The sequence below is a fragment of the Dermacentor andersoni genome, chromosome 3 (assembly GCF_023375885.2).
Source record: "Dermacentor andersoni chromosome 3, qqDerAnde1_hic_scaffold, whole genome shotgun sequence".
Classification (NCBI taxonomy): domain Eukaryota; kingdom Metazoa; phylum Arthropoda; class Arachnida; order Ixodida; family Ixodidae; genus Dermacentor; species Dermacentor andersoni.
Genome location: NC_092816.1, coordinates 3,317,141 through 3,341,363, shown reverse-complemented (window position 1 = coordinate 3,341,363; position 24,223 = coordinate 3,317,141). Strand labels below are relative to the sequence as shown.

General features: G+C 47.0%; 1 protein-coding gene across 4 annotated transcripts in view; it reads left to right on the top strand.

The window, feature by feature from the left end:
* The window catches only part of LOC126520622 (tyrosine-protein phosphatase non-receptor type 11-like), a 248,143-nt gene that overhangs the window by 49,260 nt on the left and 174,660 nt on the right, over positions 1-24,223 (top strand). For all 4 annotated transcript variants that reach the window (XM_055065673.1, XM_055065671.1, XM_055065672.1 and 1 more), the window contains exons 5-7: positions 13,509-13,736; positions 15,463-15,559; positions 15,627-15,706. In XM_055065673.1, the coding sequence (XP_054921648.1) occupies positions 13,509-13,736; positions 15,463-15,559; positions 15,627-15,706 (405 nt within the window). The remainder of the gene's footprint in view (positions 1-13,508; positions 13,737-15,462; positions 15,560-15,626; positions 15,707-24,223) is intronic.

The window sequence follows — 24,223 nt, the reverse complement described above, 5'->3', positions numbered from 1 at the left end:
TTCAGCGCTGTCGTGAAATGTGGACGCGCCGGAGAGCAATAATGTCATGAATGCAAATTTCTGGCAGCCTTGATTTTCATAATGTGGGCACTAGCAGAGTCCTTCCATTTTTTTTCTGGTCACGAAACTGCCGCCTCAGTTTCATATAGAGCCAGCGCCCGCCGCTAGAGGCGCAACCGTGCATGAGAGGGCATGCGAACGCCGCTACCGCTGTGGTTGTGTGTGGGGCAGCCTCGGTATTCTAGCTTTCTGAACTTCCTCAACCGTCGCTTTAGTTTCACGTAACTATTTTTAACATTGAATATGTTTAAATTACTGCCTGAGCGCGTCTTCTGCCATTATATGAGCGTCCGGGACGAAAAAAGCCGCTCATAACATGGAGCTTGCGGCGGTCTCAGACCAAAAAAAATTTTTAAAATCTGGGATCTTAAGAGCCAGAACCGCAATATGATTATGAGGCATGCCGTGGGAACTCAGGATTAATTTTGACCACCTGGGATCCTTTAAAGTGCACCTAAATTTAAATAAACATAAATAAATGTCTGAATGAGATTTATGTAGGATTAATGCAAGACAAACTTCGCTACTAAATATATTTAAAATGCACCTAAATTTAAATAAACGGGTGTTTTGCATTTCGCCCCCGTCGAAATGCGTCCGCTGTACACGGCCGGGCGGTCTCGGTCCTGATTTCATCATCGCCGTTCGCCTCAACACTTCGGTGCGCTCCGCTTTTTAATATTTGCCTGAAATTAAACACCGCGCACCCGCCGTGGTTGCTCAGTGGCTATGGTGTTGGGCTGCTGAGCACGAGGTCGCGGGATCAAATCCCGGCCACGGTGGCCGCATTTCGAGGGGGGCGAAATGCGAAAACACCCGCGTACTTAGATTTAGGTGCACATTAAAGAATCCCAGGTGGTCAAAATTTCCGGAGTCCTCCACTACGGCGTGCCTCATATTCAGAAAGTGGTTTTGGCACGTAAAACCCCATAATTTAATTTAAACACATTCACAGCAAAGCGCCAGTGGTCCCTTTCATCACCAGATGCAAACATATGGGCTGTTCCACCCCCGCTTACCCGTAAGTAATCGCCAACTCTCCGTGGCGCATAGCGCCAGATTGTTCGCCGAGCACAGCTGTTCACTTTCTGTTAAACTGTGGCAGAGAAGGACTCTGACTGTGGGCAGTATCTTATAAGATCAAAAGAATGAAATTGTTATTGCAAAGGGCTGCTGCCGTAGAATACTTAATAACAAAGAAAAGGAAATGGAGCTGCTCCGTGCCCTTAAGATTTCTCTTCAAAGCGATGCCATTTCTGAATGAGATTTAGGTAGGATTAATGCAAGACAAACTTCGCTACTAAATGTCTTCGGTGCGACTTTTAGCAACGGATTAAGGCGAACGTGAAGTGTTAGGACTTGCACAGTTGAAACTAGCTGTATTGTAATTAGGCAATTGCTTTAGCAAGCAGTCGTTTAGAAGTGTCAGAAAGCCCAGCACTTATTCACGCTGCTCGTGGTTCCAACACAGAAACGACGGCACTAGGTATTTTGGTTCTTAATGCGCAACTATTTACAATATGTTAAAAACTTTAATTCGATTAAGAAAAGAAATAGAACGTGTTGGTGCAAAAACAACATACAAGCACGATCATTTATTTATCATTAAAATAAGCGGAGCGAAAACAGACAGCGCAGAGGCGTCGGGTCACGAATGGTCCACCTTTCACAATGCAAGAAGTTTGATAAAAGCATGACACTGGTATAATAAGCATAAAGAAATAACATCAAACATGAGATATATGCATTGCGGGGCAGGAAACAAACACCAGCAAACGAATGGCAATAAATACAGAATGCATAATCGATTGTTTCTATAAACAAGAAAGTGTAAAGCATAAGCATTTTATAACACATGGCAAAACAACTCTCTAAACGAACACAAGTAGCCACATCACAAATGCAGCAATTTTTTTTAGTGGCTTGTTAGAGATACCAACATCCTACTTCTTCAGCTGTTACTTGCAACACGTGTTCGGCATCGTTGTCCCACCCCGCCACTTCAACTCACCCCGCCACTCCAACAGTCCAGCACTCGAAAAATAGCGCAGCACATGCACAGAACGCACCCGATCATTCATCTCGCCTCGCACCGGTCGCACTGCGCACGCGTTTCGGTACGCGAGCGATGCCCTCTGTGGCACAGTGGCGCTGCCTCGCGGCACCTTTGGGCAGCATATGAACCTCTCCCATAGCGTGACGGCGGAGTTTTGTGACCAGAAAAACATGGAAGGACTCTGGCACTAGTGTGAAGATCAAGAATTTCTAGATTTCCCGAAGTAAATTGCTTTAGATTTTGTGATGCAAGCGGCTTACATAGCCAAAAATCTGAGCTGCATGTTTTTGACTAGTGACTAAGCACAGTCTGTTTGTGAAGACACCGGTGGCATGGTAGATGAATATGTTATAGGTAAGAACTGGATACTACCTTCTTATTAACTAAAAATTTTACGCTTGCTGACAAAAAGCAATATGAATGTAAAAATGAACACGTAGGACGAGTAGTAACAAGTAAGTCTCGCAGCTGCGGTGTTATATAATATTCTGCTAGCAGCCAGCAGAACTACACGAAAGAAATTTTGCCCAGAGTTCTTCCTCACTGGCCAGCCATGGTCACGTTACTAATGCAGACAGAATTGGGTAAGCGAAAGTTTGTGGTTACTTTGTTTATCCACCCTATTTGATTATCTGGTTCGTGTCGCCTGTTTTGGCACGAGCCTTCAGTTTAAAGCGAACAATAGCACAAGTACCAGCATTATATGCCTGATAAGTGCTTTATTTTCTTTCCTCGTGTTCATTCTGCCAACAGTCATTAGCAAATAATGTGCATTAAACTGACTTGGGCCTGTAAAGTATGTCTATTAAATGTTTTTCTATGCACTTTCATCTGCCAGTAAGTTTACTGCTACCTATCATTCGTGGGTGTGGGATGTTGGACGCTATAAGTGGCTGTCTGACTGATCTTTATTTTGAATAGGCCATGGTTCCACTCATTAACTGAACCGTTTTCAGCTGCGCTGCCAGACTATAGAAAGGGGGACCTCGCCTCTTGTCATGTTCATGGCCACAGTGCATTGTCCCTGAGAAGTCAGCTGCTATCACAATATAAAACGTGCCTATTGGCTGCTATGAGTTTATCCTGAACACGAATTTCCACAGTTATGTAAGCATTAGTTATGTGACCGAAGCCAGCCAATGAGCACGAACTGCTGGCAAAATTTTCAATTGACTCTGCAGGCAGAGTGTCTGCTCCCTATATTATGTTAGCCACACTGCTTTGTCAGTGTGCTGAATTGTTCTTTTTTGACAGAAATTTACTACCCAGCCAGACAAGATATTGCCAAACCATCAATTTTTGGCCTGTACACATGGTCACTTCTTTATCTTATGATATTCTGGACATGACACCCATGTCTAGCTTAGATTAGCAACATCAGCTTAACTTATGCATGGAGTTGAGTTGCTGCGTGTGCGAAAAAAAATCACTGCATAGCTAATAGGAATTAGACTCGTACGAAAAAATTATGTCTTTATGGCTTGTAGTATAAGTGGTGCTGTTCATTTGATGCACACAGTAACACGTGAACACAAATGTATGTGTACCTTGCATTTATGTGCATGTGTGTGTGAATAAAACAGCACAACTTCTAATATCAAGGCACGTTGTACCAACTATATCCATTAAAGATGTTCTATGTGGTATTCAGCTGATCTTATTGAAATTTTATCACATGGTGCAGTTACATTTCATACCTGTATGTAAACCAATTTAAGAACTGTATTCACTGCATGTGAGAATGCATATTTTAGGCCAATGCAGTACCTGGGGTAGCAGCTTTTTAGTTAGCTTTTGCCACAGCTTATTAGAGGGATCTTGTTGATTATGCCATCCAAACGACTCATATAAAGGTTTGTGTTTAGTATACCAGCAGTGAAATACTGAATGCAGCTGCAATTCTTTGTATACTAGTGAGATTAATTCCACCGCTCATTGTTCTGTAACGTGTTGTTCTTCAGTCACACATGGTGACAGTATTTGGCGTCATGAGGTCTAGGCTAATTTTCACATGGGGGCCTTTCGATGAAGTGAAATCTGCCTCCTCAAAAGTCAGTTTAGTGGAAAGCCACCGCTGAACCAATAGCTCAAAGACCAATTCCTGCATGCTTTTCGCCAATTGGGTAGTGCGCGGAAACTTATGTGTGATACACCACTTCAGCTACACCAATAATCACACGGCTAAACTTGCCACATATAGTTAAGTCATTGATATAGGCAGAGGAAGATGATGCACGTATGTAACAGTTACTCATCCCTTGAAATGCGAATGACCCAAACCTTTGCGAGCATATCAGTCACAACCATCCAGTAGCACAAGTGGGAACACTTGTGCCATCACAAGCGAAAACAGGTAGAATAGTACCACCGTCTCAGCTGATTTGTCATGATTACCTTGCCTGCAAGTTTCTTGTTTATATTGGATAGGCTTCCTACTTTATGAATTAAAAGCTTTCACAACCTTTACTGCTCTAATGAAGGCATAGCACAGATACCAGTACTGAAGGAGGTATATACAAGTAGGGCAGAGAACTTGTGGGTAAGTTCAAAAATAAACAGGTAAATCTATGTCGAACAAACCATTTTCACATTAGAAGATATACCATCGGCAATTAATGCACGTTCAGAACATGCAATAAGCGCCCTCTGTGGGAGATTGAGACCTGTGATGCCAAAACCTGTTTGCCTTTTAAATATTGACATAAAAAAAAATTCCAGTCTGTACTTCTGTGTCGGAGGGTAGAATATCAAAGGAGAGGTGCAAAACTGATTTTGCATGTAGTGGTCCCTTATGAATGTGCTACTCAAGTTGTGCCAAGCATAGCTATCTGTGTGCAAAGCATTGGACAAGGTACCATATGTATGTCTGACACATTAAAAATCTTTTGCATTGAACATTCTGAGCTCTAAATGTGGTGCATGCTGTTTTCAGCTACAAATAGCGTGTATACATATTTGACCTGCACCACAAAGAGCTGATGTGACAAAAAATGTGTACACCTTAGTGTTATGTTGCTTTTCATGGTGTCTCAGTTTACTTAATACAGTTTTGAATTTACAGATTGCTTCACATGTTTATAGCTAAAAACCACAGAAAACTATAGGCGGATACAACTTTAGAAAAAAGGGGGCGTTTACTCCTCGAGCACCCACCAATGGGCGCGCACTCTGGACTATCGTCACCAGCCGGCCGGCCGGCGAGCCCGCCGACGGAGAAGATGGCCACCCGCGCTTCGAACTGGGCGAGGTCGCGTCAGCTGTGTGCTTCAGCGCCTCGTCAGAGTGAATTCCAGAACTGTTTGTGATGGTCTATCATGCCGGAAATATTACTACGAGCTTACGATGTGGCATTTGTGCCGCATGTGTTTATTTTGAGCCGTGATCCGGCGAAGGAACATTGCAGCGAGCATCGGTGGTGCTGTGCTACGCTTTAACTGAAAACAGGATCCCGCGGCGACCGCTACAAACACACATCCTGCGTGTTTGTTCCGTGTTGTTTTGTTTCGCTCTTGAGTGAAGTTACGATGAGAAAAGTTTTCCCGGTACTGGTGCCAACTGTTAGCGGCGGGTGTGTTCGTGTACTGTGTCGCTGCGTTTTTCGTTGGACGGGGTGATGGAGCAAAACCATTCTCGGGAGAAATCAGAAAATTGTACGCGCATGAAACAAACCTATGAGTGTCTCAGCAGAAAATATTTGCAGAGGAAGCCTTCAACGCAAATATTTGTCGCCGTCAACTTAGCGTGAAAGATCATTGTCAGTAGTGAGATAGCCGTGCGTCTAGCGACGGTGTTGGAGCGTTGTGTAGCACCGTCGATTGATTGCTGTCCACCAGCGCTCACTGCACACGCAAGCTGGAGAATGCGGGCTGTGAAATTGTGAAAACACAAAACCAAAAAAAATGTAAACTTTATGCTATTTAAAACCAACAGTATTTAAAACGATGAATGAAGCGTTTTTGTACCTTCCTGCCTCGACCGTATTCTCGCCCCAGGTTTGTAATGGTTGCGATAAATGCATTGTTTTATACAAGTACTTTTTAAATAGCAACTGGTTCATTTAAAGCTTGGAAAGCGAGTAGTAGATACGCCGTGTACATGTAAACAAGCGCAAAAGCCATGCAGAGCTGCTCTTTCTACTTTTGTCACTAGCAATGAAGCTTGTGGGAGATATGGGGTCTCCTCCGTACTCTTGGGGACAAAGGAACGACAACACAGTAGTGCAAACAATCACAAGGGCATTTATTGCACCTTTCATAGATCAATGCTAGCTAGCCGAGTTGCTATCCCCAAAACATGCCGTTGGGCGCGCAACAAATCTAGAAGTCCGACTTACCGCGACCGCATGGCGAGCGAATATGTTCGCCCCATGCTGGATCTTAACGCCTGGTCGTTCGCGTGTACGGTCACGCGGACGGTGGCGCGTTCCAAGGCGGCCACGCGAGGCGGTCTCGCAGAAGCATGGTCGGCGCACGCGCGGGCGGCACGTCCGTCCCGCTTGCTTCCCGAACCCAAAGAGAGCAAGCGCCTTCCTTTCGGCGCCCAAGTAACGTCGCCTGTCGGCGGCGTTAGCAGCGCAACACTCGCGCCATCTCTCGCACTGCGCCCCAACCACATCGACTGCCGCGGGCATCACGCCGGCCACGCGGCGAAGCCGCACTACAGGAGGCGCGCTATGCGGGAAAAACATCAGGGGACGCGCGAGAGTCGCACATCCCCACAAGCTAAAGAGCAGACGACGGGCAGCGTTGTAGAAGGCACGGGGTTATTTTTCTGTCGATATCCGGCATGTGCTGTAGCACATGAGATCTCTACTAAACCAGTTATCAAAATACAAAAGTATTTATTTATACTGAGAATTACGCGTTTAAGGAGCACGATTTTTCGAGCGGGACTTTTTTAGTTGCGGAGGCAATCGGCTGTCGCGCGTCGGTCATCTGGGCGGGGCCTCCCCTTTTTTCTAAAGTTGCATTCGACTATACTTACATTGTGACTTCGAGGTGACAACACGAGGATTTGTGTGGTATCCTTCCTGTTCATCGGTGTGTCCTTGCACTATAAATGTAAAACGTCACACCTGCAAACCTGAGCATCCACCCGTACATTTCAAACACTTTTTTGAATGCTCGGCAGTTATGCTTACAAGCACATTGTGACAGCAAATCTACACCACCTTAATTTAAGTGCGATGTAAAGGGTTGTTTGTGCATAGCCAAGCTGTTCTAGCATACCTGCAGAGATACAGCATTGTCCAGTGGCACCATATAGTTCAGGCGTAACAGTGAACTAGTAAACAAAGCGGCTGATAATACTAAGCTGACCCATATGTAGGAGCATTATATTATCTAACCCACATGCAAAGTGGCTTTCAGTGTACTGAATAACCACAGCTTTGATTTACCAAGTTATATTGCTGCACACACACAGTGCTGAAACAGTCTGTATAATGATGAGAAATGCACCAAGGAATGAAAGATTACTTGTGATGTGTGAATTTGAATAGTAGATGTGAATGCATACCCAATTCACCAGTATGCATGTTTTCTTTTGGAACAATTTTACATTTGGCACAGAGGCTGAGCCACTACGGCCTCTTGACTGCAAATTTCTGTGCTCTCACAGTGCTAATGGTAGTATCATTCATTTGGCTATCCGAGTAGTGAATAGGTAATAGAGCACTACAATCTTTCAGTTTTACGCAGAACACCTTGTGTATTATTCACAAAACTGAACCTAAGGAACTATTCGCTGGTTTGTTATGGAAATAAAAGAAATGGCAATGAATGTTTCCTCACTTATTGTGTGGCCCTGTCTTCTGCCCTACGTGCCTTCATTTCATTGTCATGTGCATGTTGAAACAGCAACTAATTAAGGAAGACAAACACAAAACTACTAACTACATCAACCTTTTCACACCACAAGAGGTCACTGAACTCACTGCTAAGCTACACTTGATAATTTCGGTTTGCTTTCAAATAAATACAGGCACTGGCCAGCTGTTTATGTTATGCTATGCATTTTTCATTTTCCTAAAATATGGCTGTGCATGAGCTAGCTAGGTTGTTACTGCATAAATACATAAACAACATGCAGCCCATGCCCAACTAACTCATATAACCTGAGTAGAGCTTATTTATATGTAGAGCAATCAAAATAGAACATGCACGTATGATGCTGACAGTATCAAACAGTCTCAAGTCGAACATCCTTGTTTGGTGCCATGGGCGAGAGAGGGAGCATGCCTGTCAAGGTACTGCTTAATTTTGTGCGCTTTGGTAATGTTTGTACATTGTTGAAATGTTAAATTAGGTATGTTAAGTAGTAAGGTGGCAAAATATTGGCCACCCAGGCTGGCAAGAAAGAATGTAATTGTTCGATTTCACTCAAAATAAGTTTTCTTATCAGCAATGTAAATTATATGCTTTCAAATAAATACTCCCCTTGGAAACATCTCATGAGTATACATATATCTGCATAAGGTCACCGCTATACATACATATTGCTTTAAGCCAGTCATAGTGAATTGTACACTCACTGCTTAACCTTCAATTCCTTGCTGCATGAAGTTAACCACTTATGCACAACCTTCTTGCACACGGTGAGAATTTCATTCATCGCTGAGCACATCATTTAAGGTTATATTTTGTTTAGAAGGTTTACAAGCAGCAAGTATTAAATTTCTATAAGGTGCATGTTTCATGCCTCATCTTTGGTGCCTTTATATCTGTAAAAAAGGAAAAGGCATTCCATGCATCCAACTGCTTTAAGCACTCTCATAAAATTGGCAGATTGAAAAAAAAAAAAGCACGAGCAAGCATATCCTGTACTTGGAGCCTCACTCGCGTGCTCAGTGGTAGAAAGGTGTGTCTCGGCGACCTACGCAAATGCATTCCGCGAGAGATGTGCGTGTGTTGCGTATTTTTGCAAGCTGTCACTAGCACTACAGAAACCGTGCCACCGCGCTTCCGGCGACACTATCAGTTTCGCGTGATGCAGAACGCTGCACGTTGGATAATTAAAGAGGTTTTGTTCAACCAGCATAGGCAGCGCGCACTGAAAGTAATCATCCGAGAATACGTCGCGTGCTGCGAGGTGATGCGATTGCAATACATCTGTTAATTGTGGCGCAGACAAGACGACTGTGCAATGTTTCGAAGAAGGATGACGGTGCCAATGCAACATATACGGTTGCAGAACAGAATGTGGCAGTCTAGAGTCGCATTTTCACCGGTACGCGGAAACTTGAAATCCCACTGCCACATCTGCAAAAATATGCCAGTGTCGTCTGCTGTCAAAGGTCGTTGCCAACCTTGAACACCTTTGCTCTGCCGAACGGTTGCCAGCTGTCAACAGGCCGCGTCGCCCAATAAGAGTGCGCGTGCGATCCGCTCGTGCAGATTAAGCGTGCATCGAATTTTGCGACACCATCCGCCTTTTGGGCGTCCGCACACGGGCGGGCTAGGGCGAAACGGACGGGCGGACTGACCATGTACGGGCCCTAAGCGAGACTGCTTCAAGTGCGCGTCACTTACAGAAGCGAAAGCAGCCCGTCGTTGGCACATTGGCGCAACAACATCGCACATGCTGCTGCTGCCGTATCCGTGCACGCCCAGGAGCAGCTTGTGCATGAAGAAAGCTCACTGCACAAGTGCTTCCATGAAACTCTGGTCTGCCATCAAACACGGACACTTGCGTTTGCTTTTGGAGATGGTTTTACTTTTGTGAGAGATCAGCACTGGGCACTTCGAAGTATACGGCTGATGGCACTGTTGCTTAAATAGTGAGCTTGGCACACCGCCAGAAACGCTGTCTGTGTATGTGGACAAGTCCAGTGCTGAGTCGTGCGAAATAAGTCACGTGACTATCTCCGAAAGCGACCTCCTGAAAATATCACCGCAGCAAGAGTCTCGGGACAGTGATTGACCCTGATGACGGTATGCGCTTAATAGAGGAGGCGTTCCAAACACAACGCACAGCACGATTGGTGCCACAACATCAGGTACTGTGTTTCAGTGAAGTGGCGCCGGTTGGGCTGAATATCAGATAACTGTACAAACATGCGCTTGTGCATTGGCTATAGCAGGACAAGTCATCCGCAGTGTTGCCATGTCTGCTGGTGCTTTAGAAATGCTCTTTTGGTATTGCCACTATGGTGTACCGCCTCTGCGCTATCACATGTTCATGAGAGAGTGCACATTTTTTCTGCGCTTTGGACAAAGAAACAAACTTTGAAGTGCATATTTTGGCCAACATTTTCTTTAGCATCACATTTATTTATTCGTAGGTAGCGCCAGTGCATGTCAGGAGATGCAAATTAGTACATGGCGGTTAGTTCGTGCTACCGTTTAGTGTGTAGTTATGCCATGTTCCTGCCAGGTACGTATTAACAAGGTTTCACTGTATCGGTGAAAGTGGACATGAATAGGAGTGAGAGTGGCGGTGAGTGAGTGGACTTCAGTGAACTTGAATCACTGGTTATGTGCCACTGGGTATGTGCCGCTCTTTAATAAACTGGGAAGAGGTTCAATAAACCTCTTTTCGGTGAGCATTGGCACCGATAGCAAAGACTGCACGGAACAGGGCCTAGGCAATGACTTGTAAGCCAGCTAATTGGGCATTTGGGACAACTGTCTCAGCTAGGGGCCTGTGACTGCTAGTCAAGGGGCAGAAAGATGAGTCGTAAGAAGTTGGGTCGATTGGCAGCTGGATTTTGGAAGCAGCAGATGGAGATGTGGTTGGTGCTGATGCAGAAGGCCCAGAGAGCCATACTTGTGTCAGTGGCAAGAGGTATTGTATGGAGGTCCCTCGCTCAGCAGTAGCGGGCTCAGAGTGTGGACTTACTTGACGAGGCCGACAGCGAGGTGGAAGTTGGTTGAGGGAGCGACTAATTTGGAGTCAGTACGATGGAAGACTTGCCATCTGTAGCAGGGGCCAGTGGTGAAGAGGATGACGTGGGCTGAGAGGCTCCTTCAGAAGTGGGTGCACCGAGTTGCTCAATGGTGGAGTGACGCTGAAGGGCTTGAAGAAGGTCCTCTGAGGCCATTGTATAGGTTCTCATCTGGCAGTGGGAGGTCAAGCCAAGCGGAAATATTGGCGAGAATCTCTTGTTTCAAAAGCCAGTACAGCTAGAGCTGAGAAGACACACCGTTGATGTTGAGCTGTGCAACTACTTGCACAAATCATGCAACAGGGCTGTACGAATGGTAGAGCCACAGCTGCAGTTGCCAAGAGTTGTCCAGCATTGGAGGCTGCCATTCTTTTAGAGTGCAGCTAGTAGGTGCCCGTTCCTGCGGCGAGTGTATGCATAACTGAGTGAACGAGCACAGCAAAAGATGAAAGTGAATGCAGGGCGCAGCCGGTGATGAAATACATGAGGAGGAAAGCAGAGGAGGAGGGTATGGCTAAAGGTGAGAAGAAAAGCGTAGTGCAGGGACGATGGCTATGAGATGGCACCAGAATAGCACATGTTGTCTGGGAGATCTGTTGGCTGCTGTGAATCACGCCCACGCGTCACCCACGTGCTGGCTCTCGCAGTCTTCAGATTAGCGAGGCAGTTGCGCCACACTTTGCGCCATTTGCAATGTGCCGCACGAGACAGATCGTCTGCGCCAGCCAATATACAGTTATCGAACTCACAAAAAAACGCCTATCAGTTCGATATAGAGCATAATTCGATATAAGCCTGCTAAATAATTGGATGTCATAAAAGCACATACCATTTATAAAATCACTTTATTGGTGGAATGAGCTTAGTTTCGCATGAAATAGTCCTGCATTTTCTTCTGCTTGGGCAATTTCGCTGCCTGTGATGCACGCACTTCTCCACATTGTTTAAGGAGTCGGAGGAGCTGAGGCCGCAACCTTCCGCATTCGCGCAGAAGCACCAGACTAGTACGAGCACACCGATCACTTCGGAGGACGTGGGCAAAGGACCGTCGTTGCTTTCTTCATTGTGCCCAATTTCACTTGTGCTCGGTACGATGTCGGCAATGTAGTCTTCGTTTTCGGGCTCTCCCGTGGTCGCGACACCATCATTTGCACTTGTGAACTCGTCCACCGTTGATTCGTCAACAGCTTCCAGAAATTCTGACAGCTCGCTCCAAACTTCGGCAACACCGGCAAATTTACAGTCATCACCAAGCACGCGGAAGCCGGCACGGCTGAAGCGATTTCGGATGAACCACTCGTACACGGCCATGCATACGCGTCGGGCACCACAGGCACTGGGCCGCGAGTTTGGCTGCTTTAGCCCTAATCTCCCCTTATTCTTCAAGATCGTGCTGAGAGTGCTCCTCGGAATCGTGCACGCTGCGGGGACATCCGACTTGTCACTGCGTTCGACCCGATTTATGATTTCGAGCTTCACGACAAAATGCGAATTCTGCCGCTTCATCACGGCAACAAGATGCACGAGACGCACGCGCAATGAACCAGAAAAGCAGCGAGACAACTCGCACTTTCGCCATCTTGCACGACGAGGGCACAAGAGCCTCTGATTGGCTGTCTGAGCAAGCGCTGCGGGTGGTTCAGGATCATTCTTCGCTGGGGGGTGTCGACGGCTCGCTCAACGCAGCGCGGTCACGGTAGGGAGAGCGGTTGGATGGAGCCGAGCCGCCGGGTTTCACCGCCACCGCGAGGGAAAGCCAACCTTCGGGGGCATTTTTCCGCCGGTTGACGTTCGATATATCGGGAGTCGCTGCTATTTTTGTTTGATGTAAGCGAAATTTTTGTTATATATACTCATTGTAACTATACCTTGTACAGAAATTGTTCGATATATAGAATAATTCGATGTAAACGGGTTCGGTATAGTCAGGTTCGACTGTATCACCAAATGAAAACATGTATAAAGTTGCAGTCCAATTTCTCATTAAGGAGTATCGTAACCGTCAGTTAATTTTTTTCTACTGACTGCTCCATGGCTATAGGCGGTGCTTAGTGGCTGGCTGTGCAGAGCCAGTTCATGCTGGTATGCTTGTTCGGATGTCTGTAGTCACCACTGTAAGAACCGCTGTGATGGCGGCGATGCGGCGTGCTGTCGTCCTTACATTTATTATGGAAAGAAGCATGAAGGCGAATTGAAAAGCAGAGAAATGGCTGCTGCGGCCAGTCTGACTGAGAATACATGTCTCATGGCTCAGGCCACATGCACATGTGCAGCACTGACGATTATGGCGCATGAGGACTTGCGGTGTTAAATATAGCCCTACAATATTGTCACCAGTTGTGTACCCACCATAATTAGATTGCTAATCACATTAATGTCACCAGTCATCGAAAGGATGGATGTGCCACCAATTTTTTTAATACTAGTGAGTTTCGCATGTGCACTCAGTAGTCTTCTGAAACAAATGCCTTTTGACATTAAATAGCCCATGCTCTCGTTTGCTGACAGGAAGGAAAATTTGATGCCTGCGGTGGAGAGAAGTTTGACAGCCTCAGTGAACTGGTGGACTTCTATCGCAAGAACCCGATGGTGGAGACAACGGGCACTGTAGTGCATCTCAAGCAACCGTTCAACGCGACCCGCATCAAGGCATCCACCATTGAGAACCGCGTCAAGCAGCTCTCCAAAGAGAACGGACAAAACAGCGGCAAGGCTGGCTTCTGGGAGGAGTTCGAGGTTGGTGTGTTGCTGCTACAGAGGCTGTGTACATGTTGCAGCACAAGTCTTAATGCCCTGGCCCCAAGCCTCTTGAGGTCTTGTCACATGGAATGCAGAGCAAATTCTGCACCACTGTGACAAAACCAAGGGCCTGTCTCTAGTGAGAGTGTAGATTTCAGTCGATACTGAAAGTATGTCAAGGTTGCACTGTCTTTATGTTAGGATGTATCTTGCAGGTCAGTTTCACGAGTGTGTAATTATTCATACATTTCGTGGCCTATCCAGGGTTTATAAATTGAGCTGGTAATTATGCGAGACCTTCTCACTTGTAGATAAATTTGACCAAATGCATTTTTATGCTTCTACACAAATTTGTTGCTCCCGGTGATAAGAATTTCAGGTGATGTGAATGTATTATACGGTGCCGTGATATTCTTGAGATGCTACCATGTGACCATGTGACCATGTGTTATGAGCAGTTCCTCTTCATTTTGCTGAGTAAGGGATGGCCAAATTCAGTATGACAGAAAAATATGTTGTGGCCTTTGTGAACTGCCATCATGGGTTGTGTTGGCCTGTTCACGTGAGATAATTGAATAAGATGCATAAATCAACCAGGGTTAAAAATTGTCAGTAGATTGATACAGTAAAAGCTTGTTAAGTCGACACCCGTTAATTCCGAAATTCGGGTCATTCGGACGGCTCTATTGGTCCCGGCCAAAGTGCGTGTTAGTCTATGGGACCAAACCTTCATTATTCGTCAGGATTCGGCCCCACACCGCTTAAGTCGGACAAATTCTGACGGCTGCTGCTACACGAAAGTGTGGTAAAGCAGCGCTGGCATTACTGGAGTGAACCTGAAACCTGAGAGGCATCACCATGGTCTTCAATTAGTGGGGGTGATCACAGCGTCATCGAACGTCGGTGTCTTCTTTCTTCGCTCCACTGCGCCTTCGACGCCATTTTCCCTTGTGTTGTCGAGTCGGCATCATCTCTTCTTGCGGAGTTTTCTTTTTTCATTGTGACCGTCTTTTGCATGCTACCACGATCGTGCGCTACAGTGATGGCAACGCCGGCAATGCGGCAGAAGTACGAGGCCAAGAACTTGGCGACTAAGGTGGAAATTTTGCAGGCTTTGAAGAATGGCAAATTGCAACAGCACATTATGACAGAGTACAACGTGCAAGGGTCACAAGGGTGAAGGGTTACAGATGTGACCCTTCATGACTACATCGCAATTGATGATTGTGTCACCACGACTGGTCTCCTGACCGATGAAGAAATTATTAATATCACGGGTGCCCGTTAAGGCTATGATTCAGACGAAGAGTCATGCGAGGAGGTGCAGCCGTGACCTGATCGCACCTCAAGAGAAGTGACGGAGGCGCTTTTGATATTGGAGGACGTTCGCCTGAGCACTTCCGACAGTTTGCGGGCTTTTGGCCACTTGGAAGAGTTAAGAAAAATTGTGATGTCGGCCGGAAGCTGCGTGAAAAAACAGACGACTATTGTAAAATACTTCAGTAAATAAAGTTATGCCTCTCCAACTTGATTGTAATGTTGTTGTTCCTGTTCATTCATTAATTCAGCATTCGGACATTTTTCCCGGTCCCGTGAGGTGCGAATTAACGAGCTTTTACTGTAGTGTCACATCCTGTGAACGGTCATTGTTGTGTGTTTATTAAGGCATTAACATTATTGCATTCACAAGCAGCGGCTAACATTTTTGGTCATTTTTGAACAGCATTTGCAGCAGCAAGAGTGCAAAAATCTCTACAGTAGGAAAGATGGACAGAGGCCTGAGAACCGAGCTAAGAACCGGTACAAGAACATACTGCCATGTAAGTGCACATGTCTTCTTGGACAGGGTTTGCACTGGTTTTGCATGCATTCCTTTTTTTCGTGCAGTCGATGCAACAAGAGTGCACCTGCAAGATGTGGACCCTGACGCCCCATACTCGGACTACATCAATGCAAACTACATAAAGGTTGGTACGCACCAGGAGTGTTATTGTGGCAACACATTCCTGATGGCCTTTCCACTTTGTTCTACAGTGGAACTCCGGTTATACGACCCCCGGTATTGCAACGGATTAGCGCAGTCCCGGTGAAGTCCCCTTAGAAGCAATGCATTAAAAACCCTGGTTATCCGACGCAATTTTATGCCTGACTCGCATTATACGACGACCCTCGCGAAGCGCGGGACGGAGCGGCGGACAAAAGAAAAGTGCCGTGAGTCTCTTTCTGCGCTCTGTCTCTCTGCATGCGGAGCGCTTGACATCACTCGACTGGTTCACTCCGGCACAGCTTTCTTCCCTGCCTCGTCTCATCGTTCGTTTCTCTTTCCCCCACCAGCAGCCGCCCGCGTCTCTCGCTGTGCTGAAATAGTGTCATTTCTCCACAATCACTTTTTCCCTCTCTTCTCAGTGGCATCGCCTCTCGTCTCGTTGGTGAAGCGGTTCTCTCCCCCACATCAGCAGCCGCTTGTGACGCCTGCTGTGCTCAAAATGCCGCCTTTTCTTTTCCACAATCACTTTCTCCCTCTCTTCTCGGCGGCGTTGCCTCTCGTCGCGTTGGGGAAGCGTTTCTCTCCTTCCAGTTTCCAAGCAGCAGATCGCCGACAAGGTAGCACGGAGAGGCCTAAATTTATCGCATGTGTTCTTTGTTGTAATCCTAGCGACCAGAGTTCAGCGGAGGTCTTGAGTTGTGTGGAGCAATGCGACGCACGATGTCCCGAAAACAGACAGTTCTGTCGCTCGGCAATAAGCTGAATATTATCGAGGAAGGGGAAAAGCAGCATGGAGCCACGAAAGCCAGCATTGCTCGGGACCTTAAGATACCCGATTCTTCGCTTAAGATGATCCTGGCAAACAAAGTAGTGATATTGCAGAATGCCAACAAGTTCGGGCTCAAGCGGAAAGCAGCAAAAGGACATGAAAAGTTTGAAAAAATGTCAAGTGGCTGCATCAAGCACCGAGTTCTGCGATCAACGTTGACGGTGCCATTCTAAAACAAAAGGCGGACCTTGTGGCATTGCGTCTGGGCATCGACGACTTTCAGGAATCGAACGGGTGGCTGGATCGCTTTAATAAAAACGAAACAGGGTTGTGTACAGCTGCTCCTGCAGAAAAAGCACTTCCATGGACGTTTTGACGGTGAACGAGTGGATGGAGTCGCTGCTGGAGATGATTGCTGCATACAAGCCCTGCGACGTTTTCAGCGCCGATGAGAGTGGTATTTTTTACCATATGCAGCCCGAGCAAACCCTTGCTTAAGGGCGACAGCTATCATGGTGGCAAGCGTAGTAAAGAGCGTGTGATGGCACTATAGACAAGAACGGCACCGCGAGCAGCGCTGCTGCGCCGGCGTTGAGAGCGCCGCATGCGGGGCAAAATTCAACTAGTGGGTGGTACGCCTCTCCCATCTATCGTTCGCACCGCCTTGATTGCCTCTTGCACTGCGCGTGTTTGGGCACGTTTCGTACCGCGCGTGGTGTGTGCCTACGTGTGTGTGTGTGGACGTTTTATTCGAAAGACAATGTGCAGTCTGTTTCACACTTAGGGGAAAACTCGGAGCGCATTGCATCGCGATGCGGCAAGCGCTTGAGTTGGGCGGTGGTGGCCGCTCACGCAGGCTCAGGTGCTTGAGGGGCGGGGTCTTGAACGGCGTCGTCTGCTACGGCGGCGCGCGCTGGCCGCATTGTCGGGAAGCGTTCTGCTGTCAGTTGCAGTGCGCTGATCTCATCGTTATTGCATGAAATGAGCCGGTATTCTTTACTAAGCGTTGTACGCCCACTGATACGCCTCGAAGGTAAGTTCATCGCTGAAAGGTGCAAGGCAGTCATAGACGGTGTACTGATTCCATACGTTCTTGACGGCCCGTTCCTGCAAGGCGACGATATATTCTAACACAATAGGCCGCCGATCGGCGCTGCTTGTGTTGTGCAAGAACTGCTGAAAGAGCGTGCCGTCACTCTCTTTGAGTGGCCGCCTCAATCCCCGGGCGCCAACATCATCTAAAATGTCTGGGGCTTGTAAAGTATCGCTAGCGCACCATCCGCTCCATCAGTCGCCCGAGGATAGGCTTCAATCCACCATCGTGAGCGACTGAGACGTGCTGTGAATGAACACATCCCTGATCAAGTCACTCTAGACTTCACTGCCTTCCAAGATGAGCACTGTCATCGCTGCCGCTGGGGACATGACGAGATACTAACTGAAGTTCGGAGCATGAGGTGTCCAATTCCTTGCCGGTGGGCAGGGTCTGTCTGGTGTAGTGAATGAGTGTTGAGAAAAATAACTTCCAGCTCATTGTCTTCACCTAAAACATTCCTTTAATCGTATCCGTTTGTTTCATCGTGTTTGACCCCCATAGTTATCGTTGTTGAGTGCTTTGTTTTCCTTCCGATTCAAATAAAGACTGAGCACGTTCCGCGCACACAGTGAAGAAATATACGTGCACACGTTCAGCACCCCGGCCTTTCAAAAGAGCAAACGAAGCATGCTGTCAAAAGAAGTTTGTGGAACTCCATTATCGCCAATGAAGGCTCAGAGTTTGGAATCGCACACCGTTTAGTAAAGAATAAAAGTCGTTTTTGCAGTTTCTCACAAAATGTTTGCTACAAATCCGTGTTGTCTCTGATGGCGACAACGGACTTCCATCAACACTGTGTGGAAATAAACAAAATATATCGCTGCATAGCACAAGTACGACATGTGCACACAACTTCAACTAGTACGTACCCTACAATATAGAATAGAGGCAGCAATGTAAATAGCTTGGCCATTTTTTAACAGTGCTCAAGAGGCGGAACTTGAAAGTATTATGCAAAATAGAAGTGAGGCGTGCAGGCAGGACACAAGAGTAGAGAAGTGGACAACACGAACGAGCACTCTACTCTTGTGTCCTGTCTGCACGCCTCACTTCTATTTTTCATAATGAATCCTTACCAACTAGCTCAGCTTTCTGTTGTTCTTGAAAGTATTAGTAATCATTTTTGCTTTAGCAATGCCGGCGCGACCAAGACGCGGGTGTGTATCGTCCAGTAACTCGATCAGTGCAGTGGTGATGCAGGAATAAACTCTGGTCATGTTCAATGCATCGTGTACATATTCAATTTCTCGGCATGCGTGAACTTTGGCCACTGCTAGCGCATAAAACAGAAGTGGTTTCCATTCTTGGGCAGCGCTCACACAAACGAAACACGAGAAGGAAGACAAGACAAGCTCTCGTCGAACAAACGAAACATTTTATATGAATAAAAGGATTATATAGAGAGTAATTATTAAATTCATGTGGGTTACATATAAAACCGTCGCACACTCGGGAGTGATCAATGAACGAGCTCGCTTCGTTTGCCAATTGTTTACTTCGTTCGGCGCACCGCAGTAATCCATGTCTGTCGTCTGCTTTTTTCGCACCATTTTATTGTGAATTGGCAGAATTTCACTGGTGGCATCAACTGTTTCGTGTTTACATTGCTGTCGTGACAGTTAACAACACAATAATAATTTCCAGTCATCCCAAGAGGCGCCGTCGCAAACGAGACGTTTCGCACCCAGCGCGAACTGAACGCGGGCGTGATCTTAAAGGGAAGCGGTGGTGGCGAAAACCTACACCCGTTGGAGGTGAAATCGATCCGCCAGGGGAGAAACGAGCGCTGGCATCTAGGATGAAACTTGTCATGCGGACGTCCATTCTGTGCTAACGAGGACGGTTCCGAGAGGCTGCCCATGCTCATTGTTGGAAAGTTTGCGAAGCCACGGTGCTTTAAGAACTTGAAGACGCTGCCGTGCAGCTACAACTTCAACAAAAAGGCGTGGATGACGTCTTTGCTCTTCAAAAATTTTTTGCAGCAGCTGGATAACAAAATGGGTGCTAAGGTGAGGAAAATATTGCTTTTCGTGGACAACGCAACATGCCACTCACCCGATACGTCCAGCCTGAGGAACATAAAGATTGTTTTTTTTCCACCCAACTGCACAAGCCGGCTGCAGCTGCTGGATGCCGTCATCATTAAGTGCATCAAGCGAGGGTACCGGAAGTGGTTAGTGCGGCATCAACTGGCGGCTATGGATCGCAGCGAGTCGGAAAAAAAGATAGCTGTGCTCGACGCCATGCATTTTATTGCCAGTTCGTCGAATGCGGTGTCGCAAAGCACAATCGCTAACTCATTCAAGCACTGTGGCTTTAAGCGAGAGACCGCCTCCTCTGCTGGGGACGCAACAACCTCGGTGCCGCTCGAGGCTGATGCAGGCTACGCCGACAACGTTTTCGATGGTTTAAACCTCACCACGACCTTCGCCAAAACTTTACCACGGCCGACGACAACGGTGCGATCTGCGGCGAGGTGTTGATGGATGACGCCATCGAGGAGGCTTTGCCTAGTGCCGGCGCCGCTGCGACATTGAACGAGGACAACGACACCGCCACAGATGCCGTTCCTGTGCCTACCACGTTCGCTGAGGTGCTGCGGCACATAGACGGCATCCGGAACCTCATCTGTTCACTATGCCGTAGAGGACCTCCTCTTGGGCGTTGTCAACTCGAGCGAAAGCTCTTGGTTCACGTATCAAACAAGGTCCAAAAGAAACTTACCGACTTTAATAAAAGTTCGTGCCCGGCTGGCGGGAATCGTGGCAGTAGGCAGTGGAGTGCCGTAAAGGCTCGTTTGAATAAAGCATAATTGGTACCTGTACTGCAGCATTACATAATTCTTATTGCATTTACTTTTTTGGTAATTTGGGTTTCCAAAACCTGCAGAGTATGTTAGTAGTTTACATTGGAGTTTCTTGTAAATCCGTTGCGCGAAATGAGTAACATTTTTATAGGCAATATTTGTGTTCGGATTTTACGACGCTTTTTGACGGTCCCGAGAAAGTCATATAATCGGGGTTCCACTGTATTTGCACCAGAATTAAACACTTCGCAATGCATAACTCTGCACAGGAGACATTGGAAGTAACAGCATGTGTAGTGCTTGCACGCATCGTGAGATTGAGGTTGGATGAAAAGCTGCATTTCAATGGCCGAAGCAAAATAAGGAGTGAAGGGCCATCAATGAAGCTGACCTTTCAATTGTGTCTTGCAATTCAGTAGTACCTCATTCATATATTTTGAAAATAAGTGTGGAAAAAACATATTAACCCTTTCGCTGTCGGACGTTTCTGGCCGTGACGCACCCCCAGTGTCGGCTTGGTTTCAGGGAACGAGCATAACAGGGAATGAACATAGCAATTTATTTTTGATTATGATTGGTATACAAATAACATAGTCAATGCAATATGCACATTTCAGTGTTCTGCAGCTGTTGTTAGTAAACATCGTCATCATCATCAGCCTGACTATAAAATCCGTTCAACATCCGAATCTGACGATGCGGAACCCTCTTCCTCTCATGCGACTTTGTCCGAGTCCGAATCCGAGCTAGGCTCGTTTTCTGAATCGGAATTCAGCCACCGCTCCCATGAGCAGACGAAGGTCCCGCGCGCCGAGCCATCCGAAAGTAACTGCGCGCAGGGAGGATGCGCTTTCAGTCGCCCGCGCAACGGAGAGAAATGGGACGTTGCGTGATCAAGAAGACAGAGGGAGATGGAAAAAGGCTAAACAAAGTTCGAAGGGCTTTACGTTTACTGCTGCAAGTCGGAAGCGAGGGTGCGGCGAGAGAGCGAAAGCAGCAACCGAGTCACCCTTTTTGGAGAGGCAACGGCACGTGCGCCTGAACTTGACGCGCCGTAGCAGGCACACCAACAGAAGAAAAAAAACCTTCAAACCAGCGGAGATTACAGAACAACCCTTAAACCCATAACCACACGCGCGCGACGCATGATCCAGCGAACGCGGAGCCACCGCGCCACTCAGCAAAGAGAAAGTGGGGAGTGGCAGTCGCACCGTACTCTTCAATACATGGACTAACACAGGTCGGAGCGAATATACGAACTTGTAGAAAGAGTCAACAGATGGCGTGGCCAATACAGGAGCGCCTGCTTTGCGCTCAGGCGCGAAATTTTGAACGCACGATAGAGAACGTACCGGTACGTCATTGACACCGTGGGGGGGAAGCGCGATGACGTACCGGTACGTCCGTGACAGCGAAAGGGTTAAGGGGCCACGCGGGCTATGAAATTGCAGAAAATGCAAAAAAATGTCAATTTTCAAAAATTGCAATTTAAAGTCTTCATTGTCCAAAGTATTACCTCACAAAGTATTATTGCTCAATTCCTTCTCGAAGTATTAAAAAAATGGCAATTTGTAAGCATCGGTGGGCCGGAATTGAAGGCCCAGCTCGAAAATTTGCCCTAATTTCAAGCCACCAAAGCTCCGGATGATGCAGGGCGATTGCTGCCATCTTGGTCTCGTTTGAAAGCTGGTTTCCCATACTTCATTTTGGCGCCTTTCAACACGACGAAGGCATTCTGCATAGTTTTTCACTATATTACCTAGAGGTAATATAAATATAATATAATATAAATATAATATAATATAAATATAATATAAATCTGGTGCTGCTGCACTGTGGTACGCATGGGAATGCTGGTATATTATGACTTCGGATTGGCATCGTTCTGTCTTTCACAATGACTCATGTGCTGCTAAAACTGCACGTAAAAACCTGTTTTAGCTTTATTATTACACAAAAACATGTTTTGTTTAACTATGAGAACTTGTTATTGCATGTACCATTATATGATACGTAAAAAGTATCAGTGGGCCCCTAAAGTTGGAGGACAGACGACAAAATTAGCGCTCGCTTTGAAACAGTTTGTCGTCTGTTCTTGCTTTTCTTCCCTTCGTCATGCATTGTAGGCGAGTACAGATGTAATTTGCATGAATGGAAACATATTATGAAAATTTTACTTTAAGAACGCATTATTTGTGTAGCCATATCCACGTTTTAGACGAAGCCTCTTCACCAGCCAACATAAGCCTCGCAGACACATATACCGTCATTCCCATGACGGCACGACACCCCTTAAGAAACTCCGATAGACGGTGGCGCCAGATTTCCCTCTAGGTGTTATAGTGAGAAACTCTATGGCATTCTGTGAGCGACGGCATCGGTGACGTTTTCGAAGGGCGAAATTCGGAAAGAGCGATGCTGATTGGGCGAAGCGCCCGCTTCTCCAAGGCGCAGCCCTCCGATTGGCCCTGGCGCACACCTCCTCTCCTTCTCGAAACGGCGCGGCCGCGTGCTGACGGCGTGGTGCCTTCGCGTTGTGTGTGTGCGCCCGAGGCTTCTCTTTGTTGTGCGGTGTTTCGCGCCCCACAGCCTCTTTTCGCATCATTCATGTAAATATTTTTATCATAAATTCGCTCTCTTTTAGCTCGCACTTTTGTTGCGTTTATTAGCCAGGCTGCTGTGCGTACGTGCGTGCGTGTTTTTGTGCCGTTATTCTGATGTGGCGGGACTCGTGTTAGAAATCAAGCACGTGGAAAATGGTCGGCAAAAGGAGATGTGCTTGGAACAAGATAACTGCGTTGTCGAAAACAACTATGGAAGCTTTGGTGTCATTGCAAGCCACAGTACCACCTATCGACGCAGCTGCACCAGGCTCACCAGGAATGGCCACTTCGGTGTTGTCACAAGCCGTAGTACCGTGGTCCCTCGGGGCTGCTGCGCCGAACTCATCCAGATCATCAAGTTTGGTTTACCGCAAGCTATCGTACCACGGATCAATGCTGCTGTTACAAGCTCCTCGAGAACTTCGGTGTTGCCAGAAGCCATGGCACTGAGGGTCGACGCGGCTGCTTCAAGCTCCTCGAGACCGTCAACTTCGGCATCGCCGGTGGGCGCAGCTGGACCAAGCTCGCGTGCGCATCGCATCGACACATCATTTTACACGGAGGCTGAGTGCGGAGCTTGAAGAATGTGCAGACAACATGAAGTCTTCCTTGACAAAAAAATGTGCGACTTCGCGGTAGTTCGAGCTTTTAGGTGTCGGCGCAGTGAGTGACGATAACGATCGCGGCACAGAGTACGTCATTGTGGACATGAAAGCTTTGCAGACGCTTTTCGCATCCAAAACATGCAGCAAGTGTGGGATGGCTACTATCGAGCTCAAAAAGTGCATTAAACAGTACAGCCTAGCAGTGAGGCTACTGCTCAGGTGCTCAAGTTGCGATTTCGCGGAGCGCACTTTTTGTCACCACTAGTCACTGGAGCACCAAACATCACGCCCTTTGAGGTCAACCTCAGTGCAATGAAAGGCATACAAAGCATAGGAAAAAGAGTGAGTGCCCTCGCAGATTTTTGTGCCACCATGAACCTCTCCCACTGAGGCCTTCACCACAAGACCTTCAGGGCACACATGGAAACCATGGTGCGAGCTTGCCAGACAGTAGCTACAGCTTGTGGGAGATATGGGGTTCTCCTCCGTACTCTTGGGGACAAAGGAACGACAACACAGTAGTGCAAACAGTCACAAGGGCATTTATTGCACCTTTCATAGATCAATGCCTGCTAGCTGAGTTGCTATCCCCAAAACATGCCGATGGGCGCGTGACAA